At 40.7% G+C, this 21,026-nt stretch overlaps 1 protein-coding gene across 3 annotated transcripts in view; it reads left to right on the top strand.

Moving 5' to 3' along the window:
• SPECC1 (sperm antigen with calponin homology and coiled-coil domains 1) overlaps positions 1–21,026 on the top strand; it is a 90,339-nt gene that overhangs the window by 9,815 nt on the left and 59,498 nt on the right. For 2 of the 3 annotated variants that reach the window (XM_049802587.1, XM_049802589.1), the window contains 2 exons: positions 1,631–1,807; positions 4,815–4,950. In XM_049802587.1, coding sequence (XP_049658544.1) covers positions 1,661–1,807; positions 4,815–4,950 — 283 coding nt within the window. In that variant the 5' untranslated portion in view covers positions 1,631–1,660. Of the gene's footprint in view, positions 1–1,630; positions 1,808–4,814; positions 4,951–15,649; positions 15,949–21,026 lie in introns of those variants that run through there. The other variant, XM_049802588.1, reaches the window with a different exon arrangement.

Genomic DNA, 21,026 nt, shown 5'->3' with positions numbered 1-21,026 from the left:
TAAGAATTTTAACAGAGGCATGGCTATACTTAGCAATAATAACTAGTAACTTTTTTATTTCTTTATTTAGGAGATGACAGGTTAGAGCTGTGGAGAAAGTAGACAGCCCTCCGTGCAAGAGGCACCAAGGATAAATAGAGGAAATGTCACTTGCTAGCTTTGTTCTCTGTAAGACAGCAGCAGAGCACTTGACATTCCCTTCTGCCTCTGCGCAGCAAAACACTCCTTAAATAGACCATCATGGCACCTGGAAGGTGCTGTCAGTGTTGAATATGACTTGGCCCCAAACAGATTTGTTTCTCATGAGTTCAGTGAGTGTTCTTATTTGTGAATGTGAAATAAAGTATAAAGCAAATGATGAGATACAAAATGTGACCTAAGCCCTTGTACTGACAGCCAGAAAGAAATTGTTTCGGCATCTCTGTCAAAGGGTTGCTGTCCAAGTTCACACCGGCCCAGCTGGACTCCAGTATGATAAACAGTGTGTGCTTACCGTGAGCACATTGCCCTAGCTGAGACACTGGGCTTATCTCTCCGTACATCTTTTGGTTACTTGTTTAACAGACAAGAAGCAAGTTAGCCTCTGCCTACGCAAAAGTGATACGCAGCTACATCCTATGTCTATTTTAGAAAATGAAGCTGCAGAAGAAAAATGTTGCTTATACTGAAGTGGGGGAGATACCAGGCAATCTCCCCTCCTTGCAACTCCCAACTCAGCAGGCTGGTGGGACTTTAAAAAAAACAAACCAACAACAAAAAATCCAACTTATTATTTTATTCTGCTCCTGGTTTGGATTGGGCAATGGCTCGTGAAAATTTATGGCTTTAGATCTACAAAAGTTGAACAAGCGATTTAATTGGCAGCTGTCTACCTACTGAGAGAAACAGACTAGTTGTTCTTGCTGGCAGATTGAATTTGTTCAGCGATATCCAAAAAAAGGAATTCATGTTGATTTGCTGATTCCTGGCAGGATTTCTGTCTTGCATAAGTTTCTCTCTGAGGAATAGTGGATCTGGATTTTTGTTTGCAAGGAAGTTGATTTTTTTTTACCGTGTTTTGTAAAACTTGGTATTGTGAAACATCTTTTTATCACTATGGCAACATCAACTGCTGCTTCTCTAGAAGACTGATAAGTTAAAGATATCATATTTTCCATAGAACTGAGGAAACTTGCTTCTCGTGTGACTTTTAAAAGTGAGTATTATTTCAGTTGTAGATGCTGGATCTAACAGTGAGAGAAGTAGTTTTCTTTTTATCCCAAGGTTGTCTTCAATTGCTGTGGACTTCAGTGTTCTCAGTTACCCTTTCATTGTGCTTCAGCATTCACAGGTGTTCTGCTGTGGCTGACAGAAGTCTCTGATTTACGTAGTCCCAACAAAAGTCGGTGGTCCTTCTATGGTGTTTCATGTTACCAGTCAGTATGAAAAATAAGTGTCTGCAGCCTATACTGTGAGGGATTCTCTAGGCTGAGTTTTGATGGGTATGAGAGAGGCAATAAAGTTTAGCACGGCATTTTCAGCCTTTCAACTGATGCCAGATATCTCTGTTGCCTCTCTTTCAGATGATATAAAGACAGTTTATACTTTTGCCTGTGTATACATATATATAATTTTTTAATTTTTTTTTTAGGGTCTGTAGACTGAGTTATTGGGGAAGAAAATGAAGAGTACTGCCAGGCCTTGGAGTGCAATGGCAAAGCAAGGGACTCATGGGGTTGACAGAGGAAAATCGCTTTCCACCACCTCAACAGGAATGAAGACATCCAAGTCCTCGACTTCACTAGCCTTTGAATCTCGGCTCAGCAAGGTACTAACCAGTAGGGACTATGCAAGCATTATAGCCTTGTTCCAGGTTAAAGCTTGGACCCTAAGACTTGGAGTGGGCTCGACCACTGTCTTAAGCATAGGGAGATTATAATTGTGTTGTGTATTAGACTAATGCACGTTTCTGAAAAATATTTGGCATGTGATGGGGGAGACACTGTATTTGTAGCAGGTATGAGCGGGTTCTCTTACACTGTCTGTGTGTGAGGGAATTGCTTTAACTTTGAAGACAGAGAAAAATAAATGGCAAATTCTTAGTTCAACGGATTGTTACACATGTAAAGAAACTGAAAGAGATTTATTAATGGATTTCCAGATTTCCTAAAAATCTGTGCCTCTCTTTCTTCAAGGCAAAATATATTAACAAAAGAGATTACTTGCAATGGAACACACATTTTATGAATCCTATCTTTCTATACAGATATATTTCAAAAATAGCAGGAACTTCTGTCAAAGCAATTTTAAGAAAATGGAGTAATACACCTGAAATGCTGCTACATCTGTACCCTTGCAGCCAGCAAACAAAAATAACCTTGTTGTCCAAATACAGACCAAGATACCAGTGATGAAAACAGACCATGGGCTTCCTGTTTGTAACTGTTTCCAATAGTAAAGTTCAGTAAACAATACATAACGTGGTACAGCATTTTAATCAAGAGGAGATCTAAACTTCATTAATTGTCACTGTTTCTTGAGTGAAGGATTAATTTACTTAACTTGCTTTGTAGACTCCTAGATGCTCTGAGCATCTTATCAATACGATATTTCAGCCCAGTGTTCCAGGCAGGTTATGTTTGTCATTGCAGTATGTGCTGTGTGGCTGAAGCAAGCATCTCTGAAGGAATACTACCAAAGAGACTAATCAGGAAATCCAATACAATTAATTTGTATATGGTGTTAAATGTAGAGGGCTTTCTTCCTAATTACAGCTAATATCTTCAACATGTTGATCATCAGCAAATGCAAGATCATCAACGTGGTTTCCTTGAAGAAACGGGGTAGAAAAAGGCACCATAGTTGCTGCTGCAGGAGAGGGCACATTGAAGAAATTACTGTAGAGACTGCAGAAGTCTCTAAAGGTCAGAAAGCCAGATTATTCCATTCTGCTCCGAAGAGTGAGCTGACAAAACCTCTGCCAGAAGGCAAAATGTTAGCTGTTTGGTATCCTGGAGCCGATCAACACGTTAGCTATTGAAACTTACATGCTCACAGGGTCCAGGAAACCACAGACTCTGAGTCAGAGAAAGAGATGAAAGAGAGAAAGAATTGGAGCTGAGAGACTTCATTTTGCGTTAAGACTTTACATTCAGGCACTGCTAAATAGGGGGGAGTGCTTGCTCTGTGCTCTCCTTTCATTTAACCCGAGCAGTGGTTTTCAGCCTGCGGTTCATGGACCCTCTGGGTGTCACTGGACAACTTCAAAGGAAGAGGGTTTTGATTTGTGAAAACAGTTTAGGTGACCACAAACTGAAAAGAATAGAAAAAGTACTGCTCTAGGGAGACTCTCCAGAGCTTTGGTCTTTTAAAATACTTTTATTTTCAGTATTAAAAGTATTTTTCCTGACATTAGAGGCTGTTATTAGAGGTACACAGACTGTTATGGAGGCACACAAATGGGAAAGCAGCTGACCAAAGTTCTGAGATAAACTGCTACTTCGGCTTGTTGAAACAACATTATTTCAGTGTTTCTCCTTGAATCTTAAGTTCATTGTGCTTGTATTGCACGGATTTCTTGAGTACGCATTTAGAGTAGACTTGCTTTACTAGAAATCCCCCTCCCAAAAGAGACTACACAGCAAATTCCTTGGTCCCTTGCTTTCTCATGTCCAATAAGGCTTACTAAGTCAATTAGTGATATCCACTAATATGTTTTAAAAAACACATACTGTAAAATACTCTGTAAAACAAATAGTTTACCTTCTTCTAAACTTATGAAATGTGTCAATATTTATTTTTAAAATTCTGCAGCTTATCTGTTCTGAAAACCAATGCATCTTTTTTTCTGTGAATTATTTCCTTGGTGGTCACATGAACAAAATGTTTTCTTGTGAACAGACTTTGCAGTTTCTCTTCTACTGAGTCCTACAGCCCCTAGTAAAACAACTAGTATTAGGTCCCACCATGAGATAATCAGCCATCTTTGTTCACTGTTTTTCAATAAACAAGGAGAGTAAATAGCTGAAATCGTATAACATTTAAGACAAGGCATTTCCAATTGGTAATTGTGTTTAATCTTGCACTGGCCGCTCTTGCGTTTTATTGTGGCAGGCTGAGCTCCTCAGCTAAATGATTTTCAGATTTTTGGCTTGGTCTCCAGCATGTTCTTTGTTCATGTCAGATACCCTAGTTTATGATGCCACAAAGTTTGGTGACTCCTGTTTGGCAAACATGGGAAGGAACTGGTGGTTGCTTGCTGTTGGAATAGCTCAGAAGTCTCTTCAGAGGATCAAAGGTCACCATTGGGGCAAAACTGCATGATCCTGAGTGGAGAGACAAGAACCAGCAGATACTTTTAGTATTTTTTTTTTGATAGATTAAGGCCTGTTATTTGCTGCTTTGACCTGCTGGGAGTGTCAGGCTCTGCAACTAGCACTTACCTGCACAGGGCCAAATACCTGACTAAATGTAAACCAGTGAGGAAATACGATGAATGCTATTCAGAGCAAGATCTGAGAAGCTGGAGTTGCCAGTAGTCTGCTCCTGTAAACTGTTTTCTCCCTGCCTCTCAATTATTTGCTTATTTGAATGGTCTTTCCCATTTTCATTCTTCACTGTTGAAACAGTAGTGTCTCTTAACCCACTTCACCAATATCTAGAATGCAAAACAAATATAGAAATTGATAAATTATTTAGTACGGTTATCAAAGCAATATTCCCATTGGGTTACTTTATGGAAATGTTCCTTTTCTCCCAGGAACCTTGCATTTTGAACTACTTGATGGGAATATTCAAGGTCTTAATCTTCTGCTTGCTCACGATCTCTATTGCAGCTGAAAAGGGCAAGCAGCGATGACATGCTGACGAAACCAGGGGTGGCAGCAGCTTCTGGAGTCTCTAGGCTGAGGAAGACCATTACAACAGGAGCGATTTCTGAGCTTGCTGAGAGTCGACTGAAGCCCAGCACAGGTAGATACACGGATTCTGGAAGACAGTCTACTTTATATGAAATATGCCGTGACCAAGATCCTGGCTGAGTTTTCCTTATGCCCCCGCCGTAGCACAGCTGTAACTTACCGGCTGTAATACTCGGCATATAGGACGAGACATACTGTGCCTCGCAGGCTGGCCTTTCACTGCATCCTACACCCCACCTCGGGGAGGGGGGCACCAGCTTACAAGTCCGTAATCCGAAGCGAAAAGGGAGAAGCTGCTGGGGGGTTGCTTCCAGGAGCCGTGGAGGGGGGGGCTGAGCCCCGTGGGGCCCGGCCCGCGGTCGCTCCCCGAGCGGCCACGCGGTGGCGCCGTCGGGCCGCGGCGGTCGCGGCCTGCGCGGTGCTGTGCCGCAGGGCTGGCCTTAGCGGGCCGCAGCCCGCTGTCTCGCAGAGCAATAAATCAATTTGAAAGCTTTCCGGTTTACATTTTCATTACATGTGAATAGAATCGTCTCTTCTCCCTCTGCTGAATGGGCAGAGCTGTTACCCTGCTGTTCCTGGGACACGGCAGAGGCGCGAGAACAAAGAGCCAGCCCTAGCATCTTCATGTATAACTTGTGCTCCCAAGCTACGCTGTGGCATGCTCTCTCCCTCAGCGTTCAGCTTGTTCCCATTGGTTTCAAATCTAAGCTTGTTTCTAAAGGCAGCGACGCCATCTGCATACCAAGGGCTTCTGTGCAAACGCTCTGCTCTCCCCCCGGAGCTCAGCAAACGCTTGCTTTTGTCTGCTCCCTGGTGGCATTTCTAAGGGAATGTGAGATCTTATTAAATTTGACCATGACCTCCCTATTTGTCAAAGCCTCTGCAGGGTTTGGCTGAGTAACAGAACAATGTTACTAAACAGAAAGGGATTTCTGGGGAGAAAAAAAAAAATAAATAAAAATTAATCTTTACATACTTCCACCCCTGAAAGAAAATTACGCATCTTGTAACAGTATAAATGTTTCACAGTAACCCAAAGACAGATCCTGTTCTGCGGTTAATTGGTGTGTAAATCCTCAAATTTAATAGGGACTAGTTGTATCCAAAGGCATTTGAGATTCACCAGCCAATAAAGAGGCATGATGCTGGCAAAAGATGCTTGGGAGGAGTAATGAGGGGAGAAGAAAACCTGTACGGATGATGCAGCATAGGATCCTGGGAATGCAGCCAGGGAAACAGCACTGCAGGGAGTCCAGAATGGAATACATATGTCAGATACAAAAATACTAGCACAGGAATAGAGAGCCCCCTTCTGCATGCATGTATAATAACTGCGATTGGGGGAGGGTAAGATTTATGATAATGACTACTTTAAATACAAAGGGTAAAATGGCTTATGGAGGTCAAGTTACATCTGGATATTGTTTTGCCAATTTAAATTACGTCAGTAGATCTGACCTTATATATTGCTTTGCATCAACATTTGTAGAGTATGAATGCGAATATTAGTGCTGGGTGAAAAGAGTCCAAGTGTGGAACTATGTATATTGCAAAGATAAATGCTAAGAATATATGTCCTACCCCTCTAAAATTCCTTTTAACCTAGAGAGAACTGTCACAGGTCTTATAGGAGCTATCTACAGGTATGTATATAAAAAGACATGTATCTTACATATCTTAATTTTCACAGCGGTTCCATAGTCCAAAAGGGTGCTTGGAGATCTGGCCATATTCTGAGAATATATGTTGCTATCACGGCCACTGAAAAGTGCTAGATATTAGTGAGCAAGGTTACAAATCTGAATGCTACTGTTAGATTGCCACACTGTGAAAAAATACCAATAGGCATATTACAATACAGTATCTTGTTGCTAAGAGGAAAATTACAAATAGTATATGACAGAGGGTACATGTTCCTGGGAACATTGAGTAGGAAAGGAGAGAACATTGTTTCAGCTTCTATATTTTATTGAAACGGCATCCCAAATAGTCACTGATTATCAAGACTACATTGCAATGCTAACTGACTGTGGAGCTAATCTAAGTAAGAATGTTCCTGTAGCTGGGAAGTACAGATGTTTGTGTACATAGTCAACTGTGTAGATCTTGAAATTTTGTTCTGAAACCACTTTCTTTGGCTTCTTTGATTGCCTTCATCAGTTCTGTATTTTCCTTTCATGTCTTAACTGCAGACATCACGTCTTCCAACCCCCTTCCTTATGTGTGCTTTTTAGATGGGACTTTCTTAGTCTGTTATTCAAGAGAGTGATTTGATTATTTTACTGAAATTATATTATATTAGTTCCAGCCACACTCTGGTGGTACTTGGTATTATGGTATCGTGTAAGGTAAATTAAAAGAAACAAGGTAGGGAAATAAAAAAAAAAAGCTTCGGTTTCTTTATTCTTTGAGTGTGACTGTCCAGCACTTGTGTGTTGACCTTGAGCAATAGTACGTGTTCCAAATGCTGCAGATAATAAATAATTGACATCAAGATTGCTTGTTTGAATAGGCTTGTTTGTATGCTGCCCTTGGTGGAGTTTAAGTTATTCATTCTAGCCTTCTGCTGACATAACAACCCCTGCCTGCCTTGTTGGAAGCTAATGCAGTAAATCATAAGCGACTTAAAGGGAGATGAGGCCAATCTCATGTCTCCATTTTTGGCAAGTGGAGTTGAGCAAATGAAACTGGAGATGGATTCTGGCTGGAAGTTCTGTGCTGTGATGTTTGGCTTTGTAACTGCTTGGCAGTTTTGAAATCCCAAATAATGGGAAATGACACGCAGGGAGGAATAAACATCTTGGATTCAGCTTCCTTATCCACGGTGTTATGTCTTTCCATGTACTGTCCTGAAGTAGCAATTTGGTTTTACGTTAAAACCAAATTTACAGAGCTCTTGCATTGCTTTTAATGTTTCGATAGATGAAAGAGTTGGAAAAATTGCAAAACAGGAGGAAGAGTTCACTAAGCTTGAAAACCGTGTACTTCAATGCTTGTACTTGTAAAGCTATCCAATCTATGGAGCCATATAGTAAATAAATTATTTTAAAATGTGTAAATAGAGAAATTTATATCTCCATGCAAAACTAGGACTCTCCTCTCCTTAAAGTTCAGGATTATAGGAAATCTGTGACTTTTCAGATTCTGATCCTTTGAGGCTTGCAAGCCAAATCACCTTAAATAATGCAATTTCACGGAGAATTTCAAAGCTTCTTATGTGATGATATACTTCTCAGGAAGAGCATTGCATGGTAGTACTGGTATGCAAATGGAAAATTTGAGGTTTAGACAGGTGAAATTACTTGCTCAATGGATCCTAGAAGTCATTCTAAATCCTTGCTCTCGGTTCTGTCACTCATTCCCTACAAACTCCCAATTCAAGCACTTTCTGAAAATTTCCCTCAAGGCTGTCTAGTTTAATCATGTTCATGTGCTTCCTTGATGTTATTTCAGTGCCAGCAGCTATTATCTGTTAGGTTTGACAGGAACCAAAAAAAAGTCTTATGCTGGACATTAAAAAAGAGATACAGCCAGGATGTGTGAATGGGCTGGGCTGTGAGCACGTCATCTGAAAGCATTTAGAATAGTTCAGGCATCCCCATTTCTCACAAATACATTGATTTTTATATCAAGCCCTGCCAGCTCTAATATGAAGTATCAGGTATCCTTGAAATGTAAGTAATAGATAGCTGTACTTTGTTTTCTGAGGCTGCTTCATCAGCTTATTTCTTTGTTCCTAAGTAAAGTCTAAATCTATATAGACATATTGAATTTGCCTCAGAAACAGTAAGAAACTGTCAATAACGATGCTTTAATCACTTAACTTACTATTTGTAGAAATTCTGGGTATTTTACTGACAAGCTCATCATCTCTCTAAAGCTCAAACTGTGTTAGAAGACAGGTGCTATACCTTCTCACAACGATAGTGGGATGTGTTGTATCTCCGGAGGCCAGGAGAAGCCAAGGTGCCAGCAGGCATGTGATGGCTGGCCTACTGTGTCATCCTGTGCTCCACCAGAAATGGCCATTTATTTTTATGCATAAAATGGGCAAATTAATAATTGGCATACATTTTCAAAGCAACAAAAGTGGGTTGTTTTTCCGTGTGTGTCTGCTGAGTTGATTAACATCAATGGTTGGAGACAGTGCCAATACAGAAGTATAAAGGAGGCAAACTCAAAGATATTAAGAGTTTCAGCTATCTCCTAGGCATCTAGTGTTGAGACTCTGAACTCTGCAGGTTACCTGGACAAAAGCTACTAATCCCACAATGCAACATTGCCAGCTTTAGAAATGAAGCTGTACAAAACACGCTCTTGTAATAAGCCTAGTGAATTAAATAGTAAAATAAAAATACCAAGAAATTTGGTATAATCCGTGAAGGCTATAGAAGGCCCTGAAGATTATATTCTGTTGTGGAACAGTTTGGTTTAAACAATGTTCCATTCCAGTAAGGAGAGCCTCCGTTTTGATGAGTTTTTCTGTGAATTGTCACTCACATTCCTGCCCAACTGTCAGAGTTAATGTCCCAGTGACTAAATACGATACCTGTATATCTTCAATTCCTTCCTAGTTCTAATAGAGCACATACTATTAGTCCATTTGTCCATCACTGTTTGTTTGCTATGTAGTTTATGCAAAAAGAAAGATCTTGATTTCCCTGAAAAACAGTTGCTTGTAGCTTTTCTGCGTTGATAGTGATGATATTCAGAAAAGAGAGGCTTCAATTAAATGAGGCCAACTGGCCGCTACCAGTGTTGGTGTTAGTGCTGGGAAGGTGTAGGTGTCAGTTGTGGAACTCGAACAAGTTCAACGGTGGTTGATTTTAGAAGGGAGACTGGTATATGGTTTTATTGCACATTTCACTCATTAGATACGCTTCTTTCCCATCAACATTGAAAATGTGGCAGACTACAGATTTCAGAGCTTCCTGTACATTTATAGAATTGTCATTTCAAGATTCCTATTTGAGAGTGAGGTATGGACTCTATCAAATTTACTGTCTTCTTTCTGCTAACTTCTGTGCTTGCTGAGTGTTTGTCACTTTCTGATGTGGGGTAACCATTTAGGTTAATGTGAATTTAATCCAGACCCAGAAGCCTTCTCTACATGGTCAGAAAATTCAAGAAAAGTATTTTTTTTTTTTTTTTAATAAAAGCTTTCTTTAAAAAAATCCTTGAAAAAAATCTAATTGACAGTTTAGTTCTTCAGAAGATGCTAATGCACCCCAATTAGAACAGGAAAAAGGAAAGTGATTTCTTTTGAAGGACAGCTCTCTGACCTTGGGGCCCTTTTACTCTCCCATACATCAGTCCTTGATAGGGCCTGCTTTTTGTGATCTGTCACATCAAAGGACTACTATAGGTTTGTAGAAAGGTTGCGGCACTTTGCATTCAGTCTTGTTACTGTCTCATTTTTCTTGTGAAAGATAGAGGCAAGTGTGAGACACTAATGAGACTGGTACGCTCTGTTCCACAAGACTTCACTAGAAACCAAATGACTGATCTCATCTGGGGTTTCCTAGAAACAATAAATGTGCTTTAAAACTTCATCTGGAAAGCTAGTTGCGTTTTGCTTTCCAGGTACAAGACACAGCTCTTGCATAATTATTCTTTCTTACAAAGAAAGAGTTTCTAGCTCCAGAACTGTTATAAAAGGAAAGGAAGACTCAAAATAATTGCTTTGTCAAGATGTCATTCAAACAGGCAAGATGTACTGCAGGAATTTACCATGCAAAACAATGTGGAAATACGTGTCTACATTTACATCCATAGCTCCACATGTATCTGGATGTGCATACTGGCATCTACACACACTTACAAATATCTGCATGGTTGTTTGTAACATATTGGTGCAAATGTGAATCTGTACCTTGGCCTCTCTGACATTACTTAGCAAAATACTTCCTCTATCTGTGACTTTCCTGGGTATCAAGTAATCAGACTAAGTTTCAGCACCTTTTTAGAAGATTTCACTCACCTCTAAAGTGAAGGCTCAAGAATTGAGGTAGATCAAATTTGGCATTCCAGATTCATTTTATGGCACCTAGTTCTCAAGTTTCTCTTATTTTTCCTTACCAAGATTTTTTTTTTTTCCTTGTGGTAGCCTGCATACTCAAATGCATGTGTTCACTTGTAATGCCTTTGCTGGAAAAGTTCCTGCATGATGTTTGTTGCCACGTTAGATTTTGTTTTAATTCTTCTAATCTTTGCTCTTTCTGTAACCCATGGACAGTTCTACATCTTAGAATGTCTTGGAATCGGCACTGTGTCACATAACTGTTCTTCAGGAGTCTTTTTCCCCTTGGATAAATATGTTGCTCTGGTAGGATATTCTAATTGGAAAAGGCACTTATTCTAGCAGGGCAGGAGGAGCTCAGTAGTTCTTTCATGAAAAAATAGCAGTGGTCTTACCATTAAAATCTGATCTCTGTTGTCTTGAGATCTCGGTCCCATGATTCCCTGAACTAGAGAGATCTATGATGGATGCTCTCTCCTTGTTCTGAAGGTGGCATATGAACGTTGACTGACATGATTATTTTTTTGTTCTGTTTTTGGCTGTATCGTATGAACCTTCTTCTGTAACTGGGAATGGAATGAGTGCAGTGCATTTTAGTGACTGTCTGTTGGGATTTCCGATACCTGATCCTGTTAAGGATAACAGTTTTTCTGAGAGGCATTCGCAGGCTGTCTGCAGTCATCTTGCATTATTAAACAAGTAAGAATTAACTTCTGCTGACAACACTGTCTGCAGTGTGTACCTCTTTCAGTTTTGTTGCTGTCCTGATCTGCTGCACAATTTATGTTTACTGCACTGAATTTATTAACGTGTTTTAAGATTTTGCATGCAACTTCATGTTAAAACAATCTGTGAAATAGAGACCCTTTCTCTGTTGTATTTTTCCCTGAGAATGACTTTGCTGGCACATGTTTACCACCCTGGGACCTGAGCCAGCTAAGAGGATTCAGTGTGTGGTGGGGATACTGAAATGCTAAATCTTAAAGACTATAATGACTTGACTCATTAAATTGTTAACAGTTAATGGGCTCAAGCCAACATACATAGGGAAGATCCATTACAGCTGTAAGCAAACTGTGATGATCACAAAAGCCTTGCCAGGGATACCTAAACAAAGGGACGCATGCTTGGATGGTCCAGGAATAGTACAAATCTGTGATCTCTCAGTTTGTTTTTGTTTGTTTTCAGGCTTCTTTAGTGAAGTTGTTCAGCAAAGTCAACACAACCTTGTGTTGACTACCTGCCCTAGGTTAATTATCAGCTAGCTTTCCTTCAGCTGGTTTGAAGAGAAATGGTCCTTAACACGAATTCTCTAGGCCTAGATGTATCACAGCCAGAATGCCTTGGCAGCATGCCACTGTGGTTGCACTTAAAGAATGGGAGGGAGTGCAAGAAAGGAACGCAAAGCTGGCCTGGTCTAACAAGTATGCATATCAGGAGAGGGCTTGGCATTCCTTGTATTGCCCCCCCCCCCCCCCCCCCCCCCTGTTTTTTCAGCAGCTTTTGGCTTACATTAGATTTTAATACTGTAAAGTAAGAGGGAGGGATTGACAGCTGCATCTCAGATGGGTTCCTGGAAGGCTGTAGTTCTGTGCCATGAACTTAAGTATGACCTCACCAAGTATGCTTACAACAAAAAAATTGTTTTTAGCATGGTTAAAAATACATTTGCTTTTCTGGGTTTCAACATAGATGTTACATTTCTAATCCTTTGGGGTCTACTACTGTGCATGATATACACATCTCTGTAGATTATTTTTTTTCCCTGCTACATATGTACTTAGTGCTCATAAAATCTTTAGCATTAATGGAAGAAGTAGAGCATGATAGTGTGAACACTGGTATTGATAATCAGTGTCCACCCTTGGGGCCCATTCAGTTTAGTGCAGTCTTGCACAGAAGGTCCAGCCTCTGGAGGTCCTGTTCTGCATCTGTAACTTCTTTACACCTTAGCCTTCTGAAGAGACTGTCAGCTATCCAGCCACTGCAAATCATTCTGTGGCATCTTCACACTTTTTCTTTTGAGCATGGATTACAATTTCAACAGAATTTATGCTAATTCGTTTGCTGTGTTGTGAGAGTAGGATACGAGGAAAGGTTATGGCTGGCAATTAAGTCCTGTCATCTGACTAATGAGTTGAAAGAATTATATATGTCACACCTTGAATAATTCATTCTCCTTCTCACTATATAGAAAAGGGGTGTTTGTGGGGTTTTATTGGCAGTCCCACAAGTGGTTAGTGCAAAGGCATGAGCCAAACTTCATGCCTAGGAAGAAACCAGCTAATCTGGTTTATAGAGGTGAAATTGTTCATTCATTCATTTTTATACCTTTATTACTGAGGAGGAAGGGAAAATAATGTAAAATGTTCAGATAACAAGTAGTTGTCTAAAGATTTAGCCATGTGTCTGTCTTAATTTATTAACTAGTCACCATGCTAGAAGTAATGCTTGCCATTATTCCTTTTTCTTTTTCCTCAGTTTGATCTGTAAGCTCCATAAACAGTAATCTCTTATCTATGACTTCTGCTCAGGCTGTGGCTGTAGCTGTATTTTAAAATTCATACCTTACCTTTCACTGCAGACTTGGGCTAGAAGTCTTTCGCCTGACATCATTTTCCCTATCACAGTGTTAGAATGTTCTGACTTATCTTTCGTGCCACTGTCAAAAATAACAGATTGGTTCTTCAGGTCATGACTCTTCTACAGTGCGCAGATTTTAGGTGTGTTTGCTCTGACTCAGTGATTACATTTTATAATTACTCTGGACTTGCAACCCCATACTGTACTGGGACCCTGTGACGCTATTCCCTTTTGTGTTACAGAAATAGAAAGCAGGTGTTGAAATAATAAATGCTCAGTGCCAGGATTTATCAACCAAAGAGATTATCTTGGCTAATGCAATCCCTCTGGTGAATCCTGTTGAAGAAAAGCAGAAGTCACTCTTCAGTCTATAATAGAAGAAAACCTCTTTTTCTTAGAGATATGTTTCAACAGCAGTTGGAGGACATTTGTATCTGTACCTTTGAGAAGGGCAAGCCGAGTACCCATCCTAATAAGATACAAGACTTAAGAGACCGTAAGATGACTTTTAGAAAAAGAATGCACTATCAGTGATCCTTTTTTATAGAACTTGTATGGCTTATCCATGAAACAAAGCATTTTGTACTTAGCATGTCATAAGATAGAAGTAGACAGGAGTTTTGTTTAATGTCGTCCACATAGACAGCTGTATGAAAACTTTTAGCTTCATTCATAAAGTGTCAGAGCAAGAACAATGACAAATTTAAGATTGACAACTAACTCACCCTGTTATATTGAAATATTAGCAAAATTTTGTTTCTGTCATATTGAATGATCTCCAGGTCTTTTTTTATTTGAAACAATGGATTCACAACTAGCTAGATTAATTTCTCTATGTTTTATTTCCAATCTGTTTTGAGCCTAGGATTCATATTAGTGTATTATTTCTGAATTTGTTTTTAACCCTCTTGTTGAAACCAAGATGTTAAGATGATTCTGTTAATTATCCATGTAATGGAAACTGATTGCTGGAGTCATTCAGTATTCTTGTTTCCCATGTACATCATGACTCTTATTAGTGGGGAGCATCTTGATTTCTTTCTTTAAAAGATCGGCTGTTGGCCAGTTTCTGTGGTTAGGCCTGCCTCATGCAGCTGCTCTTGCAGTACAAGTCACAGTCAAAAATACTGGTGATAAAGATACTGTACGTAGATCATATTTGTGGCTGCAGCTTCTAGATGTAGCAGTGGCTATAAGGTTTGGTTGGTTTTTTCAGTGTTTGCAAGGAACTATCACGAGGGGAATTTTGGAGATCACTGGAACAGTTTTTTAGGAATAATAAACCACCACATCCTTACTTCAACAATGAGAATTAGGTTTTAACAGTACTCAGTGTATCCTGTACGCTGTTTTTATAATACGGATGTGAGCCTGCAATGTACTGACTATTCTCAGCACCAGTTGAGGCTAATAAGGGCTGGGGAATTCTTGAGCTTACCCAGGAATAGCCCCAGAAGATATTGGAACAAATCTGACAGACAGGACTTTTCAGAAGAGACTTATGCTCACAGTTATGGTCAGGTTTTCAGCGGAGTTCAGTCTCTATTTCAGTATCTTTCAGGTATTTAAGTTTTCAGAAGATGCTGAGCATTTCTGAAATTTGGTCCCCTTAATTCTTGTGACAGCTTAGTTGAGCAGTCCTTAACCAGATGCGTAAGTGTATCTCTGCTCAACCGTGTACTTAGACCTATGGGCAGGGTCCGTTTGCTCCATGGTAAGCACGCTTCGGGTCTTGTCAGGTGGGAGCGAAATGAATTTTGTCTTTGCTTTGGAGGCGTTTGGCTGCGCTTGTCTTGGCTGAGGGTCCTTCAGCCCCTCTTCACTCCCAGCGGCATTTCAGTATTTTGAACTATACTCGTGTATGGCCTAGAAACAGCGCTCTGGCCATTCACCCCCCTGCAGCCACGGCTGCTTTGGGACTCTGAAGCTCTGCTCAAGTTTCCAAGCTTAGTTCTTGTCTGCGGTGGAGCTGGGTTCCTGGCTTCGGCGGGGCTGGATGAAATCAGTGCTGTTCTTTGAACCGCCTGCAGTTTGCGCTTGCTGCCCCTGGGTGGCTTACCCTGCTCGTTGAGTCACTCCTCCTTTCTCTGCTCGCTCGCTCTTTCTCTGCCTCTCTTTCTCCCCCTCCTTTTATTCCAGCAGTCAGGCAGCTAATTAACTGCACAGGCCGGCCTTCGGTGCATAATATTGTAATGAGTTAGGAGGGAGAGCCACAGCTGCTTCAGCATGAGCCGCAGCCTCTGTTCCTGGTGCCAGGAACTAGGAAGGAGCTGACTTGTTCCCTTTGGAAGTTGACTGAAGCGGAGACGTTAAAAGCAGATAGAGGCAGGTCCGCCTCTGACACCGAGCATGAGCGGGGCGCCGGGGTCCTAGAGGAGCTCGGGGAAGAGCCGGGGGAGTCGCCGAAGATGGGCAACCAGCCTGGGCGAGCGGAGGAGCACGACCAAGGTCTGTACGGAGCGTAGGGGATGCCGGGGTTGCAGCCTGCGGCTCTCGGGGCTCTTGCTGCGGGGGATGGGGTTTTGTTCGCCGGGGGGCCGGGGCTGGGGCCGGGGGGGGGGTTTAACCGCCGTGTCCCGCTGTTGTCGTAGCTCATGCGGATGGCTTCGAGCCTGCTAGAGAGATTACTGCTGTTTACCTTGTGCCTTGTAAATGCTGTTTTGTTACTGCTCCGTACCTGAAATCACAGCACTGTCCTTAGGGAAGATTTTCTGAAAGAAACCCTTTGGTTGGAACAGAATGCCTACAAGGGAGGGACCTTATTGCCTGACAGATGTTATTTTACATAGTCTGCGTGATGCAGCTAAAAAGTTACAAAGCTTATCTAGTGATGTACATACAACTTGTCAGGATCTGCAGCTCGGCTGTGTTAGCCTTCACCATTGTTTGTGGCCTGAGGCCTGAAATTTTCCAGGCCTTAGAATTTAAAATGATGCCTTTGTGGAAGGTCTTCCCACCATTGTCCTTTCCGAAGTGTAGTGCTTTGCATGTTAATCAGTAGCAGATTTTATAGAAAGCTAAGAGCTAGTATCAGGTATATCTAATTCCCCTTGTGCCAAATGTCTATGCTGTACGCTAGGAAGGCTAGTAATTTGTTCCTGATGCCATAGTACTGTTTTGGTTGCCTTTTGATTTGTTTTGATTGTTTCTCAAATGCTGAATGAGGGGGAAAAAACAGTAGGCCCACTGATTTCTGCTGTTTATTTCTTAGTTTCTCTTCGTGCTTAGAACCTTCTAACGTACAGAAAACTGGAATCGGTTGTATTTCCTGGCACTCTGTTTCTTACTGTTGCCATGGGAATTTCATTCACAAAATTCCATTAAAGTTGTTATTGCTTGATCAGGGTTTCCTTATAACTTCGGATCAGATATGTAGCTATAGGTTTAAAAGCAAATACATATGTACTTCATCTCTAGTATTGTGAGGAAAAGCAAGAGGCAGACAACGCTGCATTGTTACTCTAGGATCTCTCACAATAGATCTGCCAGTGAGCGCTGGAACAGCAGTTAGGTGTAGTGGAGAACTCTCTAGCACTATGTTAATCAGCAGGCTAATGAAGAACACAAAAGCTGCCAGCATCCAGTCACCAGAAGAAATGCTGCCCTAAGGGAAAGTTAAACTTTAGGCTGGAAAGTATGGCTGCCAACATCCCAAGCCCCTGAAATCTATATTCCACTGGCCACTGCCAGCTATAGAAGTTTTGCTGGAACTAAACAGATTACTGTCATTTGAGGAGGGTTAATACTAATAATAAACTAAGGGAGAGATGGATAATGGCATGGGGAGGTACGCTGCTAACTTTTGATCAGAGTTTGAGAAAACTGACTCTGATTTTGCAGGGCCAGCAGTGGGATTTGAACAGCTTATTACTATTAACATGGATGATAAACGAGCGTGCAGAGCCCCTGTGGGTTTTGAAAAATCTCTTTCATCCTTTGTTTTCTCTTGTCCTGTGACTTCTTTTATTTTTTTTATTGAAGGGGAAAGAGTTATGCTTGTGTTGCACCTAAAAGGTTTTAAAACAATTCTCAGTTTTTAAATGTAAGCTGTACTAAGTCTTGTTTTAATATGTTCTGGCTGTTTGTGAGATATGAATATGACTGAAAAACACAGAGCATTTTGTATTGAACTACATGCTCAAAACTCTGTTTAACCATGAAAAAAGTTCCAAGAACATTCCTGCTGACAAAATGAATTCTGATATCATATTCCTTGTTGCATGTGAGAGCTCTGGCTTTGGAAGTCAGAGGATAATGTCAAGACACCTGAAGCAGAATTTGTGTTGATTTTGACAACTAGGATGAAAAAACTTGTTTTGCACATTAGAATGCGATACATGGAATTATCTGTGTTGGGCTTTGTTTCTGCTTCGATGAACTTAATTCAGCTCTCATTCAGGAATACCTACCTCTTGAATAACAGTGGTACTCTTAAGTTTGGTCCTTTTGGATTAACCGAAGTAAAACCCAGGAACAGGCCTCTGTTGATCTAGCTCATGAGCCAGCTTTAAATACAGACAATCAAATCTTGACCTGTTTCTCCTAGCATGGTATTCAGGGTCATCTCATTTATTTTTCTTTTCAGGAAACTTTACGGGCACTGCATGGTTAATCTGTAAGTCTTTCGCCCCAAACTTACCATCTTGGGGTACTGGGGACAGATTTTTAAACCAGTTGTTCCTCCTGTTGGTGTCACTGGACACTGAAGTCTTTAAAAATCTGATCCTAAATGCCTCTGTTGTGATATAGATTACAACCTAGAGTAAAATACTTATTTTCATATACTTATGAGAGTATGATGTACTTTAACAGGTTTTCCTGTTCAGTGTAAATAGGAGTAACAGGACATGGGGATGCTGACATTTTGGCTAACAAGTCTACAGTTCTATGACAAAGATATATTTTAGTTTTGAAACTAAATAAAATGATACAAGTCCCAGAAGCAACACTTTCGGAGTCTGACAGTGCCCATGTGAGTGATCCTGACTCTACAGCTAACAATTAAGGTTCGGGATATGAAGTTACAGCTGTGATAACCCCAAGTTCTGGGTGGGCTGGTCAGTGCTGTCAAGGAACAGAAAGGAAATTATTGCCCCTAAGCTGAGCAGTTTGAAGGTAACACGTATTTAATACAGGGGAATCGGAAAGAAATGTAACTAGCTGAGGAAGGGATTGTGGAGAGGTGAAGACAGAGAAAGGAAAGACATCCTCCATTGCATCTTTCTTGCAAAGTAATCCACTGCTGGTGTCTAATGGGTATGTTTTGAACAGAAGATTTACAAGACTCTTAACAGCCTAATATAGCCTCTTTTTAAGTTAATCTACATGTTGCTAAGAGTGTCTAAAAAAGGATTTGAAGAGATCACTTGTAATAATGTTAGATTCTATAGGCTTTTACTTTAAACTACTTTTTACAGTCATTTGTAAGAACTTTTTGTTTTGTGGTGTGTGACCCAAGTTTGCGTCCCTTGTTTGCCAAAACTGCTACTTGCAAGTGGTTGCTTTTCCTGCTATACCCAAGTGCTCTGAATATTCATATTTATAAAGCGTGTGGAGGTTTTAGAATGAAAACACCTATAAAGTAGTACAGAAAATGATGTAAAACAATAGTGAATATTGCTGCAGTTTGTCAGTAGAGTTAGTTTTCTGCTTTTGAAAGTGGCTACCCCCAGCTGAAGGAACCATTAGTATATAAAAACACAGGCCAGAGCACCTGTGAAATAGTTGGAACATTTCATGGGAGTTGTGTGGAAGAATACCATGTTATCCAGTGCACCATATTTATTGAGAAAAGCCTTTCAAATGTTAGTTTGCCTTGGAAACGGTGAGGCAGCCTGTATTTATGAACAGGAGTGCTAAGATTCTTTGACATTGGTTGACACGGTGATGGTGGGGTTTTGTTTATCCTCTAAACATCTGCAGGTGATGTGATTAATATTTTTGGGAAGAGGTGGAAAAAATGACTCAATACATACAAAAACTTTATTGAAAGAAGCAGTTGAATGGGAAATGTTAACTTCTCTAGTTGGAACAAGGTGATGGGTGGGGTTATCCAAGGGTTAGACTTTTTTTGGGACTGTGCTTATTTGTAAAACATGCTTACATGGCTTGGATGAGAATATCAAATGTCAGTGCGTACACTAAACCAGTATTGATCTGTTTTCTTATGTGTGTTCTGTCCTGGCCTAGGGGCAGCTTCATTTTGTGTTTGAGGAAGGGATTCTTCGGTGTAGGATATATAGTTTGTAAAACTTACTGAGACTTTCAAGATAACATATTTCTACATTAACCTTTATTTCTTGTGATTTCTGTTTTTTTGGGGGGTGTGGTCAGATCTCTTCTGAGTACTCTCTTTAGTCTCTCTCATCTGCTTCTTTTCCTTTTTCTTTTCTTCTAAACATGGGAGCCGTTCACTTTAACTCTGTTATATGTCAGCACACCATTTCTGCCAAGCAAGAGCTCAAGAGAACAGATGAGTTTAATGATGGTGTGGGGGGAAGGGAGAGAGGCGAGAGGGGCCAGCAAAGCTAATGAATCACATAACAGCTTTCATGGAAATACCGACAGCAAGTCATGTCCTCTTCAAGCTCGGGCAGCGAGCCGTAGACCTTTTGTTCCCAGTGGAGCCAGCAAACCACAATTTGCTCTCCAGTGGATAGTTTAATTCCTTAGTCACCTCTTCCTCCCACGAGTCATTCTTGCATGGGGGTTTTACAAATGCTGTCATTCCTCAGAGTAGTAACACGCTGCTGATTAAACTGGTATTGAAGAAGTTTATTTTCCTCTGGAGGGTAATTTCTACTTGACTTAAGTTTCTCTTCCAAGGCCAATTAGGGCCAGCTCTGTTGATTAGTCTTGTGATGTGACTTGACTGGACTGACATTATTAAATAATGTCAGAAATACCGACAAACAGATGTCAAATGGCAGTAGTCTTTTCTGCTCTGCAGGCCAGTGAAATGAGTACAGCCAAGAGACTATGTCACAATTTGGACTGGCCTCTTAGAGGAGTTTAGTCATGAGTATGACTAACTTGCTGCCTCTGAAATTATCTATTTGAGGCAGAGTTAAGTGATAATCTGAGGTCCCCTGATCCCAAGATGAGAGGCCAATGAATGCTAAATTAATGGAAGAGATCATCAACAAGTGCTCCTACACTAAGGCAAGGGCCTTTACAACAGTTTTCAGGATTGACTGGGAGGATGTGCTGAGTGGGAGTACCTTCTCTGTGGGCAGGACCAAAGCTTTTACAAGAAGAACTTTTAGGGCATGGTAGGCAGCAGGATGTGGTTTATGCATTTTGTTTTGTGTTAGATTGTTTTGCTGATGAAAATTAAAGCCATTTTTGGATGAAGGCAGGGAGCTTCTGCTGGGAATCTTACTGAATGAGCTGGTCAGGAAGAACTTGTCCTATGATTAGAGCTCTGCAGACTGTGCTTTTGCCCTGGTGCTGGTGGTGTTTTAGGATCTATGAATAGTTGATCTAGTATGATAGCAAATGTAAAAGCTAATTTTCTTGAAGACTGT

This window comes from Accipiter gentilis, chromosome 6 (assembly GCF_929443795.1).
Source record: "Accipiter gentilis chromosome 6, bAccGen1.1, whole genome shotgun sequence".
In the NCBI taxonomy this organism is placed as follows: Eukaryota; Metazoa; Chordata; class Aves; order Accipitriformes; family Accipitridae; genus Astur; species Astur gentilis.
The sequence above is the reverse complement of the archived record's forward strand: the minus strand, read 5'-3'. Positions and strand labels throughout refer to the sequence as shown.